General features: G+C 47.0%; 2 protein-coding genes across 3 annotated transcripts; both read right to left on the reverse strand.

Annotated features, from left to right (window-relative positions):
- Positions 1-338: 338 nt before the first annotated feature.
- On the reverse strand, positions 339-8,820 carry LOC136951856 (prostacyclin synthase-like). 2 transcript variants are annotated; one of them, XM_067246495.1, is made up of 11 exons: positions 8,688-8,820; positions 7,476-7,599; positions 7,160-7,335; positions 6,724-6,867; positions 5,887-6,014; positions 5,046-5,117; positions 4,789-4,913; positions 2,737-2,899; positions 2,283-2,464; positions 763-914; positions 339-650 (listed from the first exon to the last, which is right to left on the reverse strand). In XM_067246495.1, the coding sequence occupies exons 1-11, from the start codon at positions 8,753-8,755 to the stop codon at positions 500-502; spliced, it is 1,485 nt and encodes a 494-aa protein (XP_067102596.1). In that variant the 5' UTR covers positions 8,756-8,820; the 3' UTR covers positions 339-499. The 2 variants fall into 2 exon arrangements, with proteins under 2 accessions (XP_067102596.1, XP_067102589.1); XM_067246488.1 differs by having other exon boundaries at positions 748-914.
- Positions 8,821-9,647: 827 nt separating this feature from the next.
- thumpd3 (THUMP domain containing 3) lies at positions 9,648-18,091 on the reverse strand. Its single transcript, XM_067236432.1, is given in 12 exon segments — positions 9,648-10,271; positions 10,763-10,886; positions 11,114-11,221; positions 11,704-11,819; positions 13,304-13,373; positions 13,939-14,069; positions 15,322-15,658; positions 15,660-15,753; positions 15,837-15,939; positions 16,142-16,219; positions 17,351-17,626; positions 18,027-18,091. Coding segments are annotated over 11 exon segments (1,545 nt in total). The 5' UTR covers positions 17,552-17,626; positions 18,027-18,091; the 3' UTR covers positions 9,648-10,088.
- Between the last annotated feature and the right edge of the window lie 1,464 nt (positions 18,092-19,555).

A 19,555-nucleotide genomic window follows, 5' to 3' on the forward strand; every position in this document is an offset into this window, starting at 1 on the left:
GGCATGCGTCTGGGTAATAAACCTGGCGAGCTCTGTTTACAGAGGGGACCGTCTTCTCATTACTCCGAGGAACCCGTACCCGAACACACACTAAACAGCTTCCTGGGATACTGCAGGTCCAATTCTGTTGCGATAGCTCCGTATTGCGTACGTGTCGTGGCTACATATCCATCTACCTTGATATACAGGCTACACGTTGGCCAAATATATTTGGGGCTGAATTTTAAACTGAAATGTGTTCAAAACACATTGATCTGAGCTTCACGGAAATGATTGTGCCCTGGACTACATTTAGAAATAAATCATTTCTGGAAAACAGGCAACTCAAGTAAGGCAGCTCCAATATACAATTTTATTTTTCACGTTAAATAGTTAAATATTATTTTACTGTACATTTGAGTGATAGCAAAAATAGATACACATCTACACAATTTGATAAAACAGGTGTATGGTTCATAAAAACGGTGAATGAAATGTCAAGTCAGTGTTTCAAAGTCCACTATGAAAATGTTTTGAGTCTGTATCTGATGGGGACGTCTCCGTCTGGCTGCAGCATGCCGAAGCCGTTGCGCCCCGCGTCCGCCTTGGGCAGCTGGGCCTCTGGGTCACACAGCTCCAGGTCGTAGTGAGCCAACACCAAGTAGATAAACCTGGACAGCAACACGCGCACACACACACAAAGGCCACATTAGCATAAGTTACATAACGCCAAAACATCGTTAAAAAAGTTGAACCCGTGACACACACGGAGGCCGCACGCACTGTCGGATGGCGCTGATGGCGAAGCGCTTGCCCACGCAGCCGTTGGCGCCCGCTCCCCACGGCATGCTGTAGTACTTGAGCGGCCGGCCTCCTTTAGAGAAGTCCGTCTTCTCCGAGCCGTCGGCGTTCAGGAAGCGGTCATACTTGTATTTCTGGGACGAGACACAGTCATGGACTTCAGGCACAATAGGTTGGTTTGGCTGCAGTTCTAAGTTCGTACGTTAAGCCGTCTGTGTGACATTGCTTGTAAGAAGGGTTATAAGAATCTAATTTGATTTGATGTGATACTGTAAGGAGACATGAGAAGGCTGGGCGGGCAGGGAATATGTGAACGTTTCTACTATAAGTGGAGGTTCTAGACTATTTCAACTGGGGGGGGGGGGGGGGCAAGCTGGGGCCAGTTGTACTGTTAGAGGGGCCAGTTACATTAAACATTATTGTTATCATATCATTTTTTCACTGCATTGCAGGCACTAACAGGCAAAAGACCATGCTTATAATAATTCTACAGGTTCTTCAAAGTTTTTTGTGGTTTCTTGCAAAAAGAACATGATCGCAAAAATGTATTATGTAATATTTATTTCAGACAAGATTTAAGGGGGCCACAAGGGGGTCTCAGCTTGTTGTCCCAGGGCCACTGCCCCCCCATCAGAACCACCCCTGCCACTGCCCCCCCATCAGAACCACCCCTGCCACTGCCCCCCCATCAGAACCACCCCTGCGGCTGTAAACACACTTTAGTCCACTCGTGTTTGACTGAAACATCGAAACTCTCAAAACCAGCACAATGTCTTTCCTAATCTCCACCAGTGACATTCAGACCACCCCGACGGGGTTGAATCCAATCTCTCATCCACCCTCCTCTGCAGACTCCTCTAACTGGCTGATCCACCCTCCTCTGCAGACTCTTCTAACTGGCTGATCCACCCTCCTCTGCAGACTCCTCTAACTGGCTGATCCACCCTCCTCTGCAGACTCCTCTAACTGGCTGATCAGGGAGGAAGACTGCCAAGCCATGACGCAGCCTGGTGACCTGCCTCCCTGCCTCCCTGCCTCTCTTCCCACGCCTATTAGCCGTGTTTCCTTTCCCGTGCCCAGCTAATCCCGCTGTCGTTCCCTGGTGGGACTCCAGCCGCCCCGCGGGGTACTCCCCGGGCCCAGGCCACCTTGTGTGGGCGTGCTTCTCTAACCCGTCGGAAAACAGTCGAAACGGGCCAGCATCAATTGTCTTCAACCTTGAGCTCAAGCCATCCTAGTTCAACAGAGAATGAATGCGCTGTGCTTGTGTTGAGCTATTAAGATGGGATGCTATAAATAAGGTTGGTGAAATGTGCTTTTATAAATAATTACTTCCTGTTGCCTGTCGGTATTGCTGTCTGCTGAGTGGGTTGGACTGGGGTCAGGCGACTCAAGGTTGTTGTTTAGTTTAATTTGTGGTCAACTATCCTAACATCGCAGTTTAGATTAGTTCCGGTTTCTGTTAGACTGCCATGGGGGCGTAACAGCCTGGGTGTTCCTACCTGGGGTTCCTGGTGCACCTCTGGGTCCATCTGAGGGCTGATTAAGGGGAACAGCATCACCCGGTCTCCCCTCCTGATCTGGAACTCCTGTCCGTCTGCCATCCTCAGAGCCTTCCCCTGCAGTACCTCCCTGGTGATGAAGGGGGCGGCGGTGAGCCGCAGAGCCTCCTCCAGGGCGCTGTCTGGGACGGCCAGGAGAGAGGAAGACAGGCAGGAAACTCAGCAGGTCGTGTGAGGTAAAGGTCAAGAGGCTTCGTAGGATTGTCGCAGATGTTTATCCCTTGTGTTGGGGTTGTGCCATCAGGATGTCCAACTGAAACTTGTGTGTGTCACCATTCTTAAACATCCACACCCTCCCCAAACACCCTCACCTTTCCTTAACACCCCCACCACACCCTTCCTAAACACCCCCACCATCTCCTCCTTCTGCAACATGCATGAGTCCATCACTCACCAAACACAGGGGTGTTCTGCAGACGGTCCACCAGAGGGGGCTGTTGAGCCGTGCTCTGCCTCAGGGGAGCCAGGCTCTCCAGCTCTCTCCTCACCGCCCCCAGGGCCTCGGGGTGGCTGAGCAGGAACCCCAGGAGCCAGAACGCGGCGGGGCCGACGTTACCCTGACAATGGAGAATGATTGACATGACGGCAGTGCCATGGCTGACTGCTGCTCCGCTGCCATGGAAGCGGTGTGACAGAGGGGTAGGTGACGCTTACGTAACCAGACAGGAGAACATCACATCACTTTGCAATCCGGCTCATGTCTTTCCTCATTGTTTACTTTGTTCAATTAGCGAACAGAAGCTGTTGGCGGTTATGGAATACCACAGTTCCCTGGCTCTGGTGTTTAGAGATGTGCTGATTGAAGCCAGACTCCTTTAAGACTTGTGTTCTGGATATCCTCAAGACCCCGGGCCGAGTAGTAACGGTTTTAAGGGTTTCCTTAAAAAGGAAAGCTGTCGGAAGCCGAGGAAGTGCTGAGGAAGGAACATGAGGGCAAACTGGGCTTCACAGCCATCTGCCTGGAATTACAACATGTCAAATGAAAAAACACATTTAGCGCCTCCAGCTCTCTCCGAACGTCTGTGTAGCGTTTATTACTGTGGTTACCGTGGTTTAGAAAAGATAAGCAAGTGCAAAATACATTTGGTACGCCAAGATAAATATATATATATATTTTTTTATTTGAACTCCTACTTGGAGAACCAGTTTTGAGTCATGTTCATAAGATAAACAGACGATCTTAAGGCCACTGATGACAGTAGTGAAGTCAAGGAGCTTCTAAGACTCACGACCAGTTTGTGTCCCATCCTCCATTAGTTGCATATTCATTTAACTTCTCTAAACTAACATATGAGGAACCAGTAAAACTCATAAATGTTGCAATCAGGTGGAAAGCCAAAGACTGACATATTCTACATCTTAAAAGCTGGGTAACAAGCCTTTAAGGAACCACAAACCAATAACTGGTTAGTATTTATTATCAGATTAACAGGCTTTCCTAGGCTTCAATGTGGTGAGAGGATACACCCGTGTGGTAGGAAATGGGAACTGCACTAACTGAAATCAACCTATTCTCTGATCATGTACTTCCAGAAGCAAACTTTTTAGCTGCGTGATAAAAGGTCCTGAAAGAGATCAGAGCTGGTCGCCATGGTGACTTTAGAACGACCCGGTTGATAATGAGTCAGTCTACAGTGACGCTTCGGTGCACTGCCCTGTTCCACTCATGTTCTCATTCTGTTTCTGTTTTTCGAAAAACAAACGACGACATAAAAGATGACCTTAAAAGAAGAAAAAATCAACAGGGCGAAGGTGTGCCTCTGTCACGTCAAGTCACGCCATCAAATGTAACCTCTGTCTTTTCAGAGTGTATTTGTTGTGTTTGGCACGGACAGTTTCCAGGAGTTCCATCAAGGAGGTGTGACTTTCATAACAGACTCGCCCCCAAAGAGACCGTTATCGAGGAGGGAAGGAGCGTTTGGCTGCGACACCATCTGTTTGTGTATGTCTGTGTGTGTGTCTTTGTGTATATGTCTGTGTGTGTGTGTGTGTGTGTGTATATGTCTGTATGTGTGTGTATATGTATGTGTGTGTGTGTGTGTGTATGTCTGTATGTGTGTGTATATGTATGTGTGTGTGTGTGTATGTGTGTGTGTATATGTCTGTATGTGTGTGTATATGTGTGTGTGTGTCTGTGTGTAAATGTCTGTGTGTGTGTGTATGTGTGTGTGTATATGTCTGTATGTGTGTGTATATGTGTGTCTGTGTGTATATGTCTGTGTGTGTGTATATGTCTGTATGTGTGTGTATATGTGTGTGTGTGTCTGTGTGTAAATGTCTGTGTGTGTGTGTATGTGTGTGTGTATATGTCTGTATGTGTGTGTATATGTATGTGTGTGTGTATATGTCTGTATGTGTGTGTGTGTGTGTCCCGGGACGCGTGTTGGTGATGGAGAGCCGTCAGAGCACCCGGGAGCTCCAGGAGTTTCCCTAGGGAGAGGCGTACCTGTGTGGCCCAGAGCTGCAGCAGAGTGGCCCTCCTCTGGGTGTCCTCATCCGCCCCCGCCTGCTGAAGCTGCTGCCTGTAGCCGTGGAGCCAGGCGCTGGAGCCGGGGGCTGGAGCCTGGCCCTCTGGGGCCGGAGCCTGGCCCTCTGGGGCTGGAGCCTGGCCCTCTGGGACTGGAGCCTGGCCCTCTGGGGCTGGAGCCTGGCCCTCTGGGGCTGGAGCATGGCCCTCTGGGGCTGGAGCCTGGCCCTCTGGGGCTGGAGCCAGGCCTGCGGGGGCTAACAGCTCCCACAGTCTGCTGCGAAGGTCTTGGGCTGTCCTCTTCTCCTCTGTGGCGGGCACACACACACACACACACAGAGACACACACAGAAATACACACACACACACGGCAGGTAAGCCAGGCGTTACCAAAGACATGTCAATAGGTCCAACAGATTACTTCACACATTTCATGAGGTGACTCAAGAAAAAGAAAACAATATTGAAGTGGTAAAAATAGCTACAGCGCTGCTATTATGGTAGAAGAGGTATGACAGAAACATAATATATCCAGGGAGTGACTTCAGAAAGACACACAAAGATTAAGAGCTCGACTGTGAGCCGGGTGGGGCTGTCAGTATCAGAAACAGGATCTGTTCTGTGTGTGTGTGCATTCATGTGGGAGTGAGTTGGTAGAACTATGTGATGGGGAGAGACACGATAGATGAGTGCTGAGAGACGCTGTAATGAGAGGCACACACACAGATCTCAGTTAGGTAGTAGGTGTGGGGGGGTAATAAATGGGAGTCAGGTGGCTGAGCGGTTAGGGAATCGGGCTATTACTCAGAGGGTTGCCGGTTCGATTCCAGGCCATGCGAATGGCGTTGTGTCCTTGGGCAAGGCACTTCACCCTACTTGCCTCAGGGGGAATGTCCCTGTACTTTATGTAAGTTGCTCTGGATAAGAGCGTCTGCTAAATGACTAAATGTAAATGATTAAAAATGTATTATTAGGGAAGGACTTTTTTCTGAGTTTTCAGTATATCAGATAAATTCTTTTATCTTGTAGATTTTGCTTCAGAGTGACCAAATGACTGTGTGTGTGTGTGTGTGTTACCTGGTTTAAGGGTGTTCCTGGCCATTTTAGTCAGGAGTCGGTCAAAGTTGCGGAACTCCTTGTAGACTCTGGAAGGGTCAACGCTGTTGTTGTTCAGCTCCCCGCCAAACAGAGTTAGATAACCTGCCCTGTGGGGACACAGAAAGAAAATGAAGAATGAGAGAGAGACAGAGAGAGAGACAGAGAGGGGGTAAAAGACTAAGAGAGTGTGTGGGCGGAGGGAGGGAGACGAAAACGTCAAGTTAAAATGTGTTTGGCTACGCGTGGGAGGAACATGCATTACTTAATACCCCCAGAACATTTGACAGTTGGTGGCTTTTGAACATGAACAATGGCAGATAAGCATCTCTCCTGGCGCCCCTGTTCAGGTCAACAGCAGAGCATCCGGTGGCCCACCCAGGGAACAGTCTCTTAACCAAGAACTTCAACAGGTCACTCTAAACTTTATCTTACACAGTAGATCTCTCCTCCTCTCCTGTCTCCTTTCTTTTCCTCCTTGACTCCTCCTCTCCTCCCGTGAGGAACAATGATTCACTCCATACCACCAGCTCTGTGTCAGATGTCTGTGGTGATTTGAGGTCTTTTGAAGGGTGACGCAGAGAAAAGTCTTGATTCAGTCTTGTGTGTGCGTGACGACTGGCACCACCTGGCCCGATTCATTGTGCGTTAATCCGTGTCACCCTGCATTCTTCCCTTGTGTGTGTTTACAAACACAGGCTTGTGGTGAAGGGCCGGGGCATAAACTGTTTATTCTTGCCGTCATGAGTAACAAGCCAGTCGGTGACGAGAGAGGCAAAGAGGGAGACACGGAGGGAGGGAGGCAGTTATTTTCCATACCTGAAGAGAAGGCTGTAAGAGAAGTTAAACAGCCCGTCAGTTTTCCAGTCGGTCGGCTTAGGAGGCGTGTCCGCTAACAGCAGGGCCTGCAGGTGTCTCTGCATGGTGCCGTTCAGCAGGGTCAGGCTCTTTCCTCGGAAGTGCCTGGAGACACAGAGGCCAAGGGTCACCAGCAAGATTGTGTGAGTCGCTAAGTTCCAATCTGTCCATCTCGCCCCCCCGCCCCCTGTGGATGTTGACAGGAGTATGTCAACTCAAACAGGAGTGAGAGAAGGGACTGTGAGTGGTTAAACTCAGCACCAGCTTGGACAGTGGCTATCTTGATAAAATCTGATTCTTTTTTCACTTGGAATGACATAACAAACACATTTTCCCTGGTTTTGTGCAGTTTCTTTCCTCCCTGTCTCCACGCAGTAAGATGGACATCAATACGTACTGGCCCATCATGGCTCTGTCCTTGGCAGGGTTGTAGTGGGGCAGTCTCAGGCTGAAGATCCGCTCCATGAGGACCTGGGCGTAGCGGGAGAAGTCCAGACACTTGGTATCCTGAAGCACCTCATCGTAAGAGTGAGGGTCCAGCAGCACTGTAACGTATTGGCCAGCGACACGCACCTACGGAACACACAAATGCACACACACACACACACACACACTTAGAGAGAAGCGGTACATCGCCATAGGAATGTCCAGATGCTGATCTTCGGTGTATTTCCAGGGCTATGACACCAACATTCCTTCCACTTCTCTCTCACCGTGAATATGTCCCCATGTTTCATCTTCATACGGGTCAGGAACTTTGCAGCGTCTTTCCCAAACTCCAGAGCGTGTCCCAGCCAGGGGATCACACCTTTGTCTAAAGGGGGCTCCCTGCTCAACCTGCAGGGAGAAGATTTATTAATTCATTTTGGGGTCAATCGTGGGGGTCAGATGGCTGAGCGGTTAGGGAGTCGGGCTAGAAATAAGGAGGTTGTTGGTTCGATTCCCGGCCATGCAAAATTACGTTGTGTCCTTGGGCAAGGCACTTCACCCTACTTGCCTCGGGGGGAATGTCCCTGTACTTACTGTAAGTCGCTCTGGATAAGAGCGTCTGCTAAATGACTAAATGTAAATGTCAATCGACAGCCAGACCGGTACTAAACACAAAGAAACCATAAAAAATAATCAATTTAAAATGACCTAGTAGAAGTTTAAATGTGCCTGACACAATGGACTGAATCAATATTTGATTGCTCTTATCAGCACACAGGCAAGTCTATAGAAAGCTGTGTATGAATGCTTCATAGCGATTTATAGTTATTTGTCTTGGTAATATCCTTACTTGACCACAGTATTTACAAAACCGCCAAACATGAAGACACGTCTGTGTATCTTAGAACTGTGAAGTGGATTAACCATAAATACCTGAACAAGCAGTTTACCTTTTGTAAGTGGTCTTCAAATACCTGTGTGGGTACTAAAACCACATTCCACATACAGGTGGAGGACTAAGGGCTCCCTACAAATTTAATTACGTGTTTAGGAATAGCCTCTCATTGGTAGTTTACATTTGCTGGAAATGTTTTAGTGGAAACTCGTCTAAAAGCTACTGCTGTTCCTAAAGGTTTGTCTCTCGATATGAATGTCAAGATTATCCTTCACAGACGGTAGGGTGACTTTGAGAGCTGTCTATATCCTCAGTTTGACAGCACAACTATGTCTGCGATCGGCATAAAACATAAACACCCCAAATTAAGAATTAGGTCAACTATAATAAGAATTCAATTGAATGAGTAACGCAAATGTAACTGCACCGTAAGTATAGTATGTACATAGTATGTATATCTTGGATGACCTGAACATGGATTTGTTTAGATCATGTTTGATTGTGAGATCATGTACTTTGATAATTTGACAGCATTAGAATTTTAGACAATGAAATATAACAACGTTTATGCCTCAAAAAAGGCTAAATTGAGACGACTTACCTCGAGCGTTTCGAAAGTACGAGGTAGATAAGCAAAGCCTGGATTAGGAAAATAATTGTCCAAATCATATTGCGTGTTTCTCTCGACGTCTCTGTACCTTGGAGGGGGCAGTGGACTTGATGAGACCGAGTTAACTGACATGCCTCTTTATGTCACAGACGCTCCACTTTCTCCACCACCCCTTTCAGCAAAGTCATGAGTCATGACTGCTTTGCCTCACTTGTCTGCATGAGATAAACATCTGTAACTGGTTCTTACGTTTGATTAGGTCATCAAAAGTAGGTGTTATACATTAAAACGTTACATACAGAATATTGTGCCACTAACGAAGTTCGCGAGTTGTCTTACAAATTTGGATTCCAGGTTTTTACATATGTAGCTTTTTTGAGGGGGGAGACAGAAAATTGAACCTGTCATGGATTTCATTATTGTATTATTCAGTAAACTCAGACACAGTACCTATAATGAAAAGAATACTTTAACATTTGAACTGTAAAAATTACAGTTCAAAGTTAACTTTAGGGGAGTCAGGTGGCTGAGCGGTTAGGGAGTCGGGCTAGTAATCTGAAGGTTACTGGTTCGATTCCCGGCTCTGCCGAATGACGTTGTGTCCTTGGGCAAGTCACTTCACCCTACTTGCCTCGGGGAGAATGTCCCTGTACTTACTGTAAGTCGCTCTGGATAAGAGCATCTGCTAAATGACTAAATGTAAATGTTTAGACCTGGTGTATTCTCCCAATTTACATGAATAATTCGGACATTGCCCAACCCCCCCCAAAAAAGATTTTTTTTAATATCAACCATTCATGGTGTCTCTTACCAGGTGGGTGGAGCTGATTGAGTTATGTGTAGGTGGACAGGTTGGCTGTTCTCTGGGTTGTACGTGCATGCCCTCCACTGATGTCAAACAATTACATCACCTTAGCATAATTACATCACCGTCAGTGTAATTAAAACATCTCTGGAAAACAATACCTTTATTTGCTATAAACAGACAGTGTACCGAAACTGTTTATATGACACAAGCTTTTTTTTTAAGGAAGTGAGGTCATTTGGACCGATTCCCTGCAAACACAAAGTGGAACTGAGTAAGTGGCCTCACTCAAAACAAGTAGACGTCAAGGATGGAGAACACTTGGAGAATGTTTAATCAGCGTCACGTATCCATCCAACATCCTATGAATGCTGAGTCAAAGTAACCAGGGACTTACGTCAGTCTGGAAAACGACATGCCGTATCTTAACTACTTTGGTTACAGCGGGAGGGGGGGGGTAAGTAAATAAGTGACTTTTCTTGCATCCTACAAAAATGGAAACGGCCTTAGTTTGGTAATAAATAAAGACTGCCCTGGTGTAACAAGAACTCAAACGTAAAACTAAACTGGACACGCCCCTCCCTGGGTCACTTGTCCTGCTTCTCCTCGCTGGTCGCCTTGGCAGCTGGCGGCCCTTCCCAGATATCTTCGGGGGTCTGTCCGAACACTCCCGTGGTCCTCTTGAGGAGATACACCCCCGCGTGGAGCCCCCCCACGTTCACCCAGACGGTGTGAGACTTCCTCCACAGCCCACCCATCCTGGAGACAGCCTGGTCAGACACAAAGTATCAACAAGCTGTCAGGAGACACTCACAGGCCAAATCCCACTGGCGGCGTTTCTCTTGGATACGTTCCATATTGCCAGGGGCGTAAAAAACGTGTGATTCAGTCCTTGTAATTGCAATGACGTTTCCTCAGAACAAATACTCTATTCAGGTGCCACAATGCAGACCTTGTTCTGAGGCAACATCAGAGCGATTGCACAGCTATTCATGGTATCTATTTCTTATGACCCTGGTGAAGATCCTGCCAGGTCCTTCTGTTATAGACTGGAGCAGCTTGAATAACAACGTATCCAATTTCCTGACATATTTCCTACGAACGCCACAATCTGAAATCTTTTAAAGTAATAACAATTAAATACTGGCATAACTTTCTAAACGGTCAAGAAATGCTAAATATACAGTGTGTCCTTGGGGTAACAATGATCATTTATGACTAATACTTGATCTCTGTTTGGTCTGGAGGAGAGGTAGGTTACCTTGGCAAAGCACTTCTTGTCCTGAGTCAACAGAGCAGCCTTGCCAGTGCCTGGTCTGCACACACGCGCCATCTCTCTCAGACAGGATGGGTACAGGTCCCAGTTCTTCTTCCTGGAGCCCATTCTTTAACACACACACCCATACACGCAAGCACACACGTGCACACACACACCCATACACACACACACACACACCCATACACGCAAGCACACACACACGCAAGCACACACATACATACGCACACACACACACAAACAGCCTTTCAGCTATTGTTCCATAATGTCCCAGTGATTTGGCCTTGTTTGTCACACACAAAACACACAACAATCCAGGCCCCTAAATCCCCTCACCTCTTCCCGAAGGGCATGTCTGTGATAATGACATCCACGGAGGACGTCCTCATGGGCAGGTGACACAGATCCCATTGCACAGTGTCGATCTGCAGCCCCGGGGTCTCACTGCAACGCACAGGAACACAACATCTCCATCACAGGAAGTCTTCACCCAACAGGGCAGTTTCAAATTAGTAATGTTATAACTGAGGATGCAGCCGTTGAATGTAATCGTCTTCCTCCCCCACCCCCCCCACCCGCCGGACCCTGCTCAGGACCCCCTGCTGAGAGAGAGGGGATGCTGGGGTGGATGAGGGGTGGCTGAGGGGCGGATGAGGGGTGGCTGAGGAGCGGATGAGGGGTGGCTGAGGGGCGGATGAGGTGTGGCTGAGGGGCGGATGAGGGGTGGCTGAGGGGCGGATGAGGGGTGGCTGAGGGGCGGATGAGGAACGGATGAGGGGTGGCTGAGGGGCGGATGAGGGGTGGCTGAGGGGCGGATGAGGAACGGATGAGGGGTGGCTGAGGGGCGGATGAGGGGTGGCTGAGGGGCGGATGAGGAACGGATGAGGGGTGGCTGAGGGGCGGATGAGGAGCGGGTCTGTACTCGCCTGCCCCTGTCGTGTCTTTTCTTCTGGGCGTGGCTGATATTGTTGACCGTGCGGCTCACCGCCATGTCGTTGTTGTCCCCGGCGACGTAGAAGGCCTGCGGCCACTCCAGGGCGCCCTGGACAGGAAGTGGAACCAGGAGGTCAGTGTCAATAAAAAAAATTTGAGAAAAAATATAAGAAACATAATGTTCTGTTAGCTCTGATTCTGATGTGCAAATAGACGCAGGAGAATACGAAACATGTCCTGCATTCTGTATTTATTCACCAACATTTGTAGGTAATGGCATATTATCTTATCCTGTAGCCTTCTATCAGTGTTGCCCGGTCCGCGGTTTTCCCGCGGAATTGGGCTACTTTTGAAGTGTTGCTGCGGGTTGAATTGTTTGTCCGCTGGTTCGGGTAGACCTATTTTGCATGCAAATTACATGAATATCTATAAATAAAAAACTATATTTTAAATGAAAATTTATTTATGTTCTGATATTGGGATGGTTTTTGGGCTGGTTTTATTGGCCATTGGGCTGGTTTTGATTGGCCGTTGGGCTGGTTTTGTCACACAGACCTGGAAACCCTGCCTTCTATACAGTCTGACTACAAAAAGCATCTAAAGTTTGTCAAATTATGAGATGGAAATAAATACGAGGCCTAACCTACGATTTTCATTTCTGGGAAAATTGTTAAGTTTGCTTGCGGGTCGCCCCATTTGTGCGTCGTGTTCATTTCTATTGGCCACATTTGGCCACAAAATATCTCAGAGCTCTCCAACGAATTCGTTTGAGATATTTTGCCTTTTTTATGCCCCACTCTGCCATGTTCGTTTCATTTTGTCGGGCGAACATTTAATGCAGAGGCAGTAAGCTAGAAACTTTTTGGTTTTAGTTTATCGGAGCTGTAAAGTCAACCGATCAGCCTGTAGCCAAGTGAAAGGCTCAAGCAGGGGAGTACAAACAACAGTGCGGAAGAACCCTCTTGAAAATTAGCCAGTTCTATAATGGAACCGGTTCTTGATACCCAACCCTCTTTACAAAGTGCTTAAAAATGTGTTTCCTCTTTATCTGCGCTCCTTCACCTTTACATTCCCCCACGTCCTTTAAGATAATCTTCTGCACACTTACAGTTTGATTTGCATTGGATGTTTGTGTATTTGTATTGTTTAGTATTTTATTTGCATGTTTCTATGCTGCAAGGTGTCCTCAAGTGCCTTGAAAGGTAACTATAAATAAAAGGTATTATTGTTTTTATTAATGTCCTGAGAGCTTTCCACTAAGCTATTCTAGCCAGTCTAGTATAGTGGTCTCTACAGTGGTCTAGCAGAGAAACATCTAGAACTTTCAGGACAGCAGGCCCTGAGGACCAGGGTTGAAGACCCCGGGTCTAGTATGTTTTACCGGTCCTCCTCTTTTACATTTACATTTAGTCATTTAGCAGACGCTCTTATCCAGAGCGACTTACAGTAAGTACAGGGACATTCCCCCGAGGCAAGTAGGGTGAAGTGGAACTCTGACACAACGTCATTTGGCATGGCCGGGAATCGAACTGTAAACCTTCAGATTACTAGCCCGATTCCCTAACTGCTCAGCCACCTGACTCCTCTTCCTACCTCCAGTGGTATAGCTCCTGTGCCACACATCGGGTCCAGGATCACGTCAGAGGGCTCCGGTTTACACAACCTGTCTCAACACAGAGACGTTTAAACAGAAGTTACACCATCTTTGGAGCAGAACGTCCTTCACAGACGTCTAACTTGTTTGAAAAAGGCTGAATACAAGGACATGAACAAATGAAACGGGGATATTATTACGACACACGCCCACCTGCCAGAGTCAGCTTACGAACGCTGAGTGTAGCATTGTGTGAGGACTGGACATGTTTTGGTTTAGTGTTTCAGCTCCGGTTCTGCTTCCACAGGAAGTGGCTCCTGGGTATCATACTGACCTGACCTGAGCTGTAACCTGGGTATCATACTGACCTGAGCTGAGCTGTAACCCAGGTATCATACTGACCTGAGCTGTAACCCAGGTATCATACTGACCTGACCTGTAACCTGGGTATCATACTGACCTGAGCTGTAACCTGGGTATCATACTGACCGGAGCTGTAACCTGGGTATCATACTGACCTGACCTGTAACCTGGGTATCATACTGACCTGAGCTGTAACCTGGGTATCATACTGTCCTGACCTGTAACCTGGGTATCATACTGACCGGAGCTGTAACCTGGGTATCATACTGACCTGAGCATGCCGTAACACAGGGTGGACCTCAGCGTGGTCGGCCCAAAGTGTGTGATGTTTCTCCTGTGTAGACTCTCCTCCGTCAGGGCGATGCCAACCACCACCTCCACCTTGTGGATGTTCAGCAGCACCTGCAGGATACGCAAAGACACACCTGAGGCCCCAGAGCCGGTCTAGTGCAGCAGGTGTCTAATACATATTAAAGAATTATAATATCCTTTTCACTTTGAACATTCTCTCATGCTCATGCAGTGTTTCCGCTATGTTGATTTTTCCGTGGCGGCCCGCCACGGCTAAATTTCTGCCGCCACGGTATCAGAAATAGGGCTGTACAAAATTTTAGGCCGTCTATCAGCAGTGATTGTTAGAAAGCGTATCGGAGGATTGCACGGACACGCGCTTCACAGCGCAGTTGAGATTGCGTGTGTGCGTCGTTGAGAACTGTAGAGCTAAGTCGTATAACTTATGTTGTCAGTTAATTTAAGGCTGTTATTGTATTAGTCTATAGTTCTTGCTAATTTAAATTAAGTTAACTGGTGATTTTCGTTGTTTGTAGGCTATTCTTCCCCTGCTAGCGAAATTGCACATGTCGATTCGATAGTGATTGCTGCCCTTGCTCACGTTTGTATTTTAGGTGCATTATTATGCTGAAGTAGTTTTAATTAATAAAAAGTGGGTTTATTGTTATTATTTGCTACAGAATGCTTAGCCTATCAAGATCAAATGAAGCAGGCAGTGTACATGCTTCCGAGTGGCCTACCTTAATCGATAGGCTAGGCTACTGACCATTTACAATAAGTTACGTCAATTATTAATTGGCAGCATTTATGCCATTTAGAACATACTTTATGACTGTAAGGTGTCATTAAGTAGCCTAACTTTATTTCTTTAGGGGAAATAGGACAAAAATATGTGCAATATTACATTAGACTATTACATTAACCTGCTCCGAAATATAGGCTTAGTGACCCTAAGCCTATATTTCGGATACACCACTTTGTTTCGGCCGGGGGGGGGGGGGGGGGTCGGACAGACCTGCCCCCACTGCAAAAAAAATCCTAGAGGAAACACTGTCATGTTAATACCAACACATCTTAAATAAGTAGAATGGGCCATTTTAAAGTAGTGTATGTGGTGTATTTACTTTTTGAATGAAAAATGTGTACAAAACATTATTTTAGTAATTACTAGAACTGAAGTCTAAAGTAACCACGCCCGTCTGAATCCAACCAAAAATATTTATATAGTTCTTTTCTACATTGTTTGAGTCATGGCGTGCAAGACATCCTTATCTCGACTAGGGTGTCAACATGGGAGGGTGTTGTTTGGCTAATGTAATGGAATCTGTCAGTCCTGTTGGAACTTGCTGCCAGGACATTGTACCTCCACATCAAACTTTGTCATGTCAGCTTTCCACTCAAACAGCTCCTGCACGGCGCCGCCAAAATCCCTCGCCGCCTCGCTGGACGTGAAGCTGTGTTTGTCCCCGGCCCTGCTGCACGTCACACGGAACTTTACCACACTGGGCTCCGCCGCCGCCTCCTCCTCCTCCGGCCCCGCCCCCAAATTGTCCTGCTCATCTAGGGGGTTATCCGCCCACTCTGGCAACCCGTCTCCCTGGTCCGGCTTGGTGAGCTCTGGGGCCTCCAGCTGCATGCGGTCTGTGTCGGCAGCGAGGGCCTCGGCGGAGACGGCCTCGGCGGAGACGGCCTCGGCGGAGACGGCCTCGGCGGAGACGGCCTCGGCGGAGACGGCCTTGGCGGCGAGGGCCTCGGTGGAGACGGCCTCGGCGGCGAGGGCCTCGGCGGAGACGGCCTCGGTGGAGACGGCCTCGGTGGAGAGGGCGTCTCTGGGGGGCTTGGTGCTGGGCTTCCCCCTGGTCCCGGCGCCACGGCGACGGAGCCTCTTCTTCTTGAGGGAGTTGTTCAGCCTCCAGACCTCCAGGGCGTTGGTCCATGGGAGTTTAGAGGCCAGAAGCTGCAGCTCCGCCAGGGTCTCCTCCTGTCGGGCAGACAGAGGGGTGCGTGAGGTGGGAAAGTGTGCGTGTGTGTGTGATAGAAAGTGTGCGTGTGTGTGTGTGTGATAGAAAGTGTGCGTGTGTGATAGAGAGAAAGTATGTGTGTTTGTGTGGGTCTGTGATGTTGACCGAAGACAACAAAATCCTGTGAATCTTCTTGTAACACCACAAGGCCCAAACTTTTACCTTTGAGTCTTTGAACTGATAGTTGTCATACTCTTCGACCACCACAAACAGGTTATCCACAGACTTCAGGTGATGCACCTGCAGAGAGAGGAGGCTGGATGAGGACGCTGGATGAGGGGGCAGAGAGGACCAGGTCTACAGGCCAACCACACAGAAGAAGAAGAACTGCACACATCAAAACAAACCGTCAGAATTCACAATGGAAAAAGGATAAATAGCTTTCATTTAAATCCATGTCCAAATCCAATCAGCAAAGTCCTGTGAATCACCCCCGGCAACACAAAACAAGAGAACAATCGGGTGCAGGTTCATAGTGACTATGGCATTGCCTAATTTCGGTACTTCGGAACTCCGGAATTGCGGAACTGCGTGTCTAATACACACCAGTACAGTTAATGAAACTGTATTTGTTCTCTTCCAGGACAGTCAGGCATGTTTAAACCTCAAAAGGTGTTTTTCATTCTGATGACGAAACCTTTACTGGTCATGCAACTGACACACACATGCAGGGAGCAGCGTCCCCAACACGCACACACACGCACACACACTCTCGAGTGTCCACTGATGAAATTCCCGCTCTGCTTTCCTCCCATCCTGCCGGCCTTCCTCTGAGGGAAGCCAGGAGCAGCAGTCAGCCATGTCTGGGTGACCAGGGCCAAGTGCTCACCCATGTCCTGCAGCATAGTGATCTGTTCTGCTTGGGTTTTATATTGGGGTTATTACATTTACATTTGATCATTTAGCAGACGCTCTTATCCAGAGCAACTTACAGTAAGGGACATTCCCCCCGAGGCAAGTAGGGTGAAGTGCCTTGCCCAAGGACACAACGTCATTTCGCACGGCCGGGAATCGAACTGGCAACCTTCTGATTACTATCCCGATTCCCTAACCGCTCAGCCACCTGACTCTCACTCAAGGTTATTAGCAGGGGAAACCCTTGTGAGCAAGAGGAGAACATGCAAACTCAGCACAGACAGGCTCTGAGGTCTGAGAGCACGGGAGAGTTCCCCGGGTGGGATTCAAACCCGGTGTGAGGCAACAGTGCAAGGATCCTCCCACTTCTCACAAGAGACAGAGTACCCTGCAGTGCTGACAGTTACATATCATTAGTCATAGCTAAATACTGACAATCAACTGTGACTCTTACCAAAAAAAAACACAGAGGGCCGATTCAGTGCTCACTTCCTTAACGGCTTCCTTCCTTCTTACCTGAAAGAGGTTGTTCGTGGTTATTTGAAAGTAAATCCGGCCACGGTCCTTGCTTATAGTGGCTTCCACCCCAATCTTTTCTTTGACCTCCTCTGCGGCTGTGTGTTCAAATCCGGTGGGAACTGTGGCTCCGATAGTGACGGTCATGTTGGCATCGCCCGCATTGTCCCCCGTTATGGGGCCTGGTCCTTCCGATGACATGGTACGCAGCCACTTATGCTGGGAACAGTCTCGAATACACGTATTTTTCCTTGTGACTGAAAGCAAGCAAGGAATCTGGAAAAGAGAATACTTTGCATTACATTTTACAAATGTGTCTTCCAGTTGCCCAACTTAGCTTTCTATAATAAATGTTATAACATGTGTTATAACATGTTAGTAACCCAACAACAACTTTGCCAAATGTATCGAGCACGGACATCTAGAACAGCTAGCTAGCAAGATAGCACTAGCTAGTTTATATTGGTGTGTGTTCTAGATTTACTATAGAACACGTCTGGCCAACTGTCTAGTGAACTGATGATAGCTAGCATGGATTGTATCTAGAGCTAACTACGTACTGGTCTAGCAAATGTTCTCTAGAAGAGAACAATTTGGTTTGGCCGTATTGTAAGGTCAATCTTCTAATCTTCTAATATATTTCTCTTGAATCCGGTGATTGTCAAATAAATCCTACCAGCGAACGGGTAGGAGTCGGACTTTTCTGTCTCGCAACTGCAGCGCAGACAGCTCTAGTCACTGAAACACACTTGTTCATTGAGCGTCTGTCATGTCTCACCACGAGGGTGAAACAACACTTCCGGGTTAAGAGTTTCCGTACTAGTGCTGTGAGCCGATTAATTAAACGCTTTCCATTGTCACATAATCTTTGACCGCTTTTTTAAAGGCCATCCGATTTCTTAGGCTAAATAATCATTTGCAGCAGTGATCTACAATCATCATATTTTCTAACGTGTTCACGTCATTCAATCGGTAGAGGGCGTTATTTCAACACGTTTAGGCTGTTCCATCGCCAAACGTAGTTTAACAGCAGCTCTATCTTAGAAGAGCATGCGAAATGCAAGTGTATGTCAAAAGTATTTTTCTGGTGGCATATCTTGCTAATACGAAAGACAGTCAAGAATTATGATTTACTAGCTACAATTACTAATCACAAACATTAGTACTCGAATTCAGCAGTGAATATGTATCTCACAAATTAGAAGAAAAACATTCTAGCTCCAACTCTTACTGAGTCTCTGGGGCATATCTTGACTGTTCCGCCCTTGTTGTTTCTGTTAGGTCGTCCATGTTGTTGAAAGCCCTTCACGATGCTGCTAATACTGAATATTGTTACTGTTACGTGTATTGATTGTGCTAAGGTTTACACAGGGGTTATTTATGGGAAGTTTATTGGAGGGATATTGCACTTTTTATGTCAAACTATGCAGTGTTTTGAATGCTCTAAACATAATTTCGTTGTTTTCTATGACAATGACAAATAAATATATTGAATTGAGTCTGGGGCTGTTTCTTACATTCTGTTACCAATTATTAGGATGAGTGGATTGATTTAAAGTGTTTACAGAGAGAAGAAGCGCCTGTTATCGTGAATCTTTTTCTCGGGTTGGATTTGAATTTTTACAAGCAAGTAATATTTATTCTTACAAGATAGTCTTTTAAGACATATTAGGCATTTTAGACCTTCATATCTGGCAGTTAATTAACCAACTTAAAATATAATACCACCATCCCATCTCATCCCAAAATGTATTGAATCACTGTCTTAGTACAGATAACTGTACTAAGCACAGATGTGCTGTAGGAAGGATGGTTCTAAAAATGTATCTTCACCATCGATCATCATCCATCTGTTTTCATTGCCATCCTTAGCACTTCATTGTGCTTATCCAGGAAATGGAGTGTGTAGAATGAGGGTCCGCTCCTTTTTGGCACCTTGGGATGTGTGATTAATAGCCACACATGAGTTTAATATGAGACAATCAGCATAGCTCCTCTGGAGGTCTGGTTCAAAGTACGATCTATATCTTTATCGATCTCTCTCCATCGATCAAACACACATAGATCGTACATCCACACACACACGCGGTACTTCAAGATGCAGTCCTTTGCAAACAATCTAATTTAACCAAGTTTTTTCCTAAGTAAGTGTAATTAAAAAGTCTCTCACAGATTGATTAGTCAGAGGGTGTTATGTGAGAGAAC

Source organism: Osmerus mordax, chromosome 1 (genome assembly GCF_038355195.1).
Source record: "Osmerus mordax isolate fOsmMor3 chromosome 1, fOsmMor3.pri, whole genome shotgun sequence".
Taxonomy (NCBI): Eukaryota; Metazoa; Chordata; class Actinopteri; order Osmeriformes; family Osmeridae; genus Osmerus; species Osmerus mordax.

Coding starts and splice junctions, on each gene's coding strand:
- LOC136951856 (XM_067246488.1), bottom strand. CDS start 8,755: ATGATTTGGACAATTATTTTCCTAATCCAGGCTTTGCTTATCTACCTC. Junction 7,600..8,687: donor GTACTTTCGAAACGCTCGAG/GTAAGTCGTCTC, acceptor TTCTCCCTGCAG/GTTGAGCAGGGAGCCCCCTT. Junction 915..2,282: donor AGGTGCACCAGGAACCCCAG/GTAGGAACACCC, acceptor GTCTCGTCCCAG/AAATACAAGTATGACCGCTT.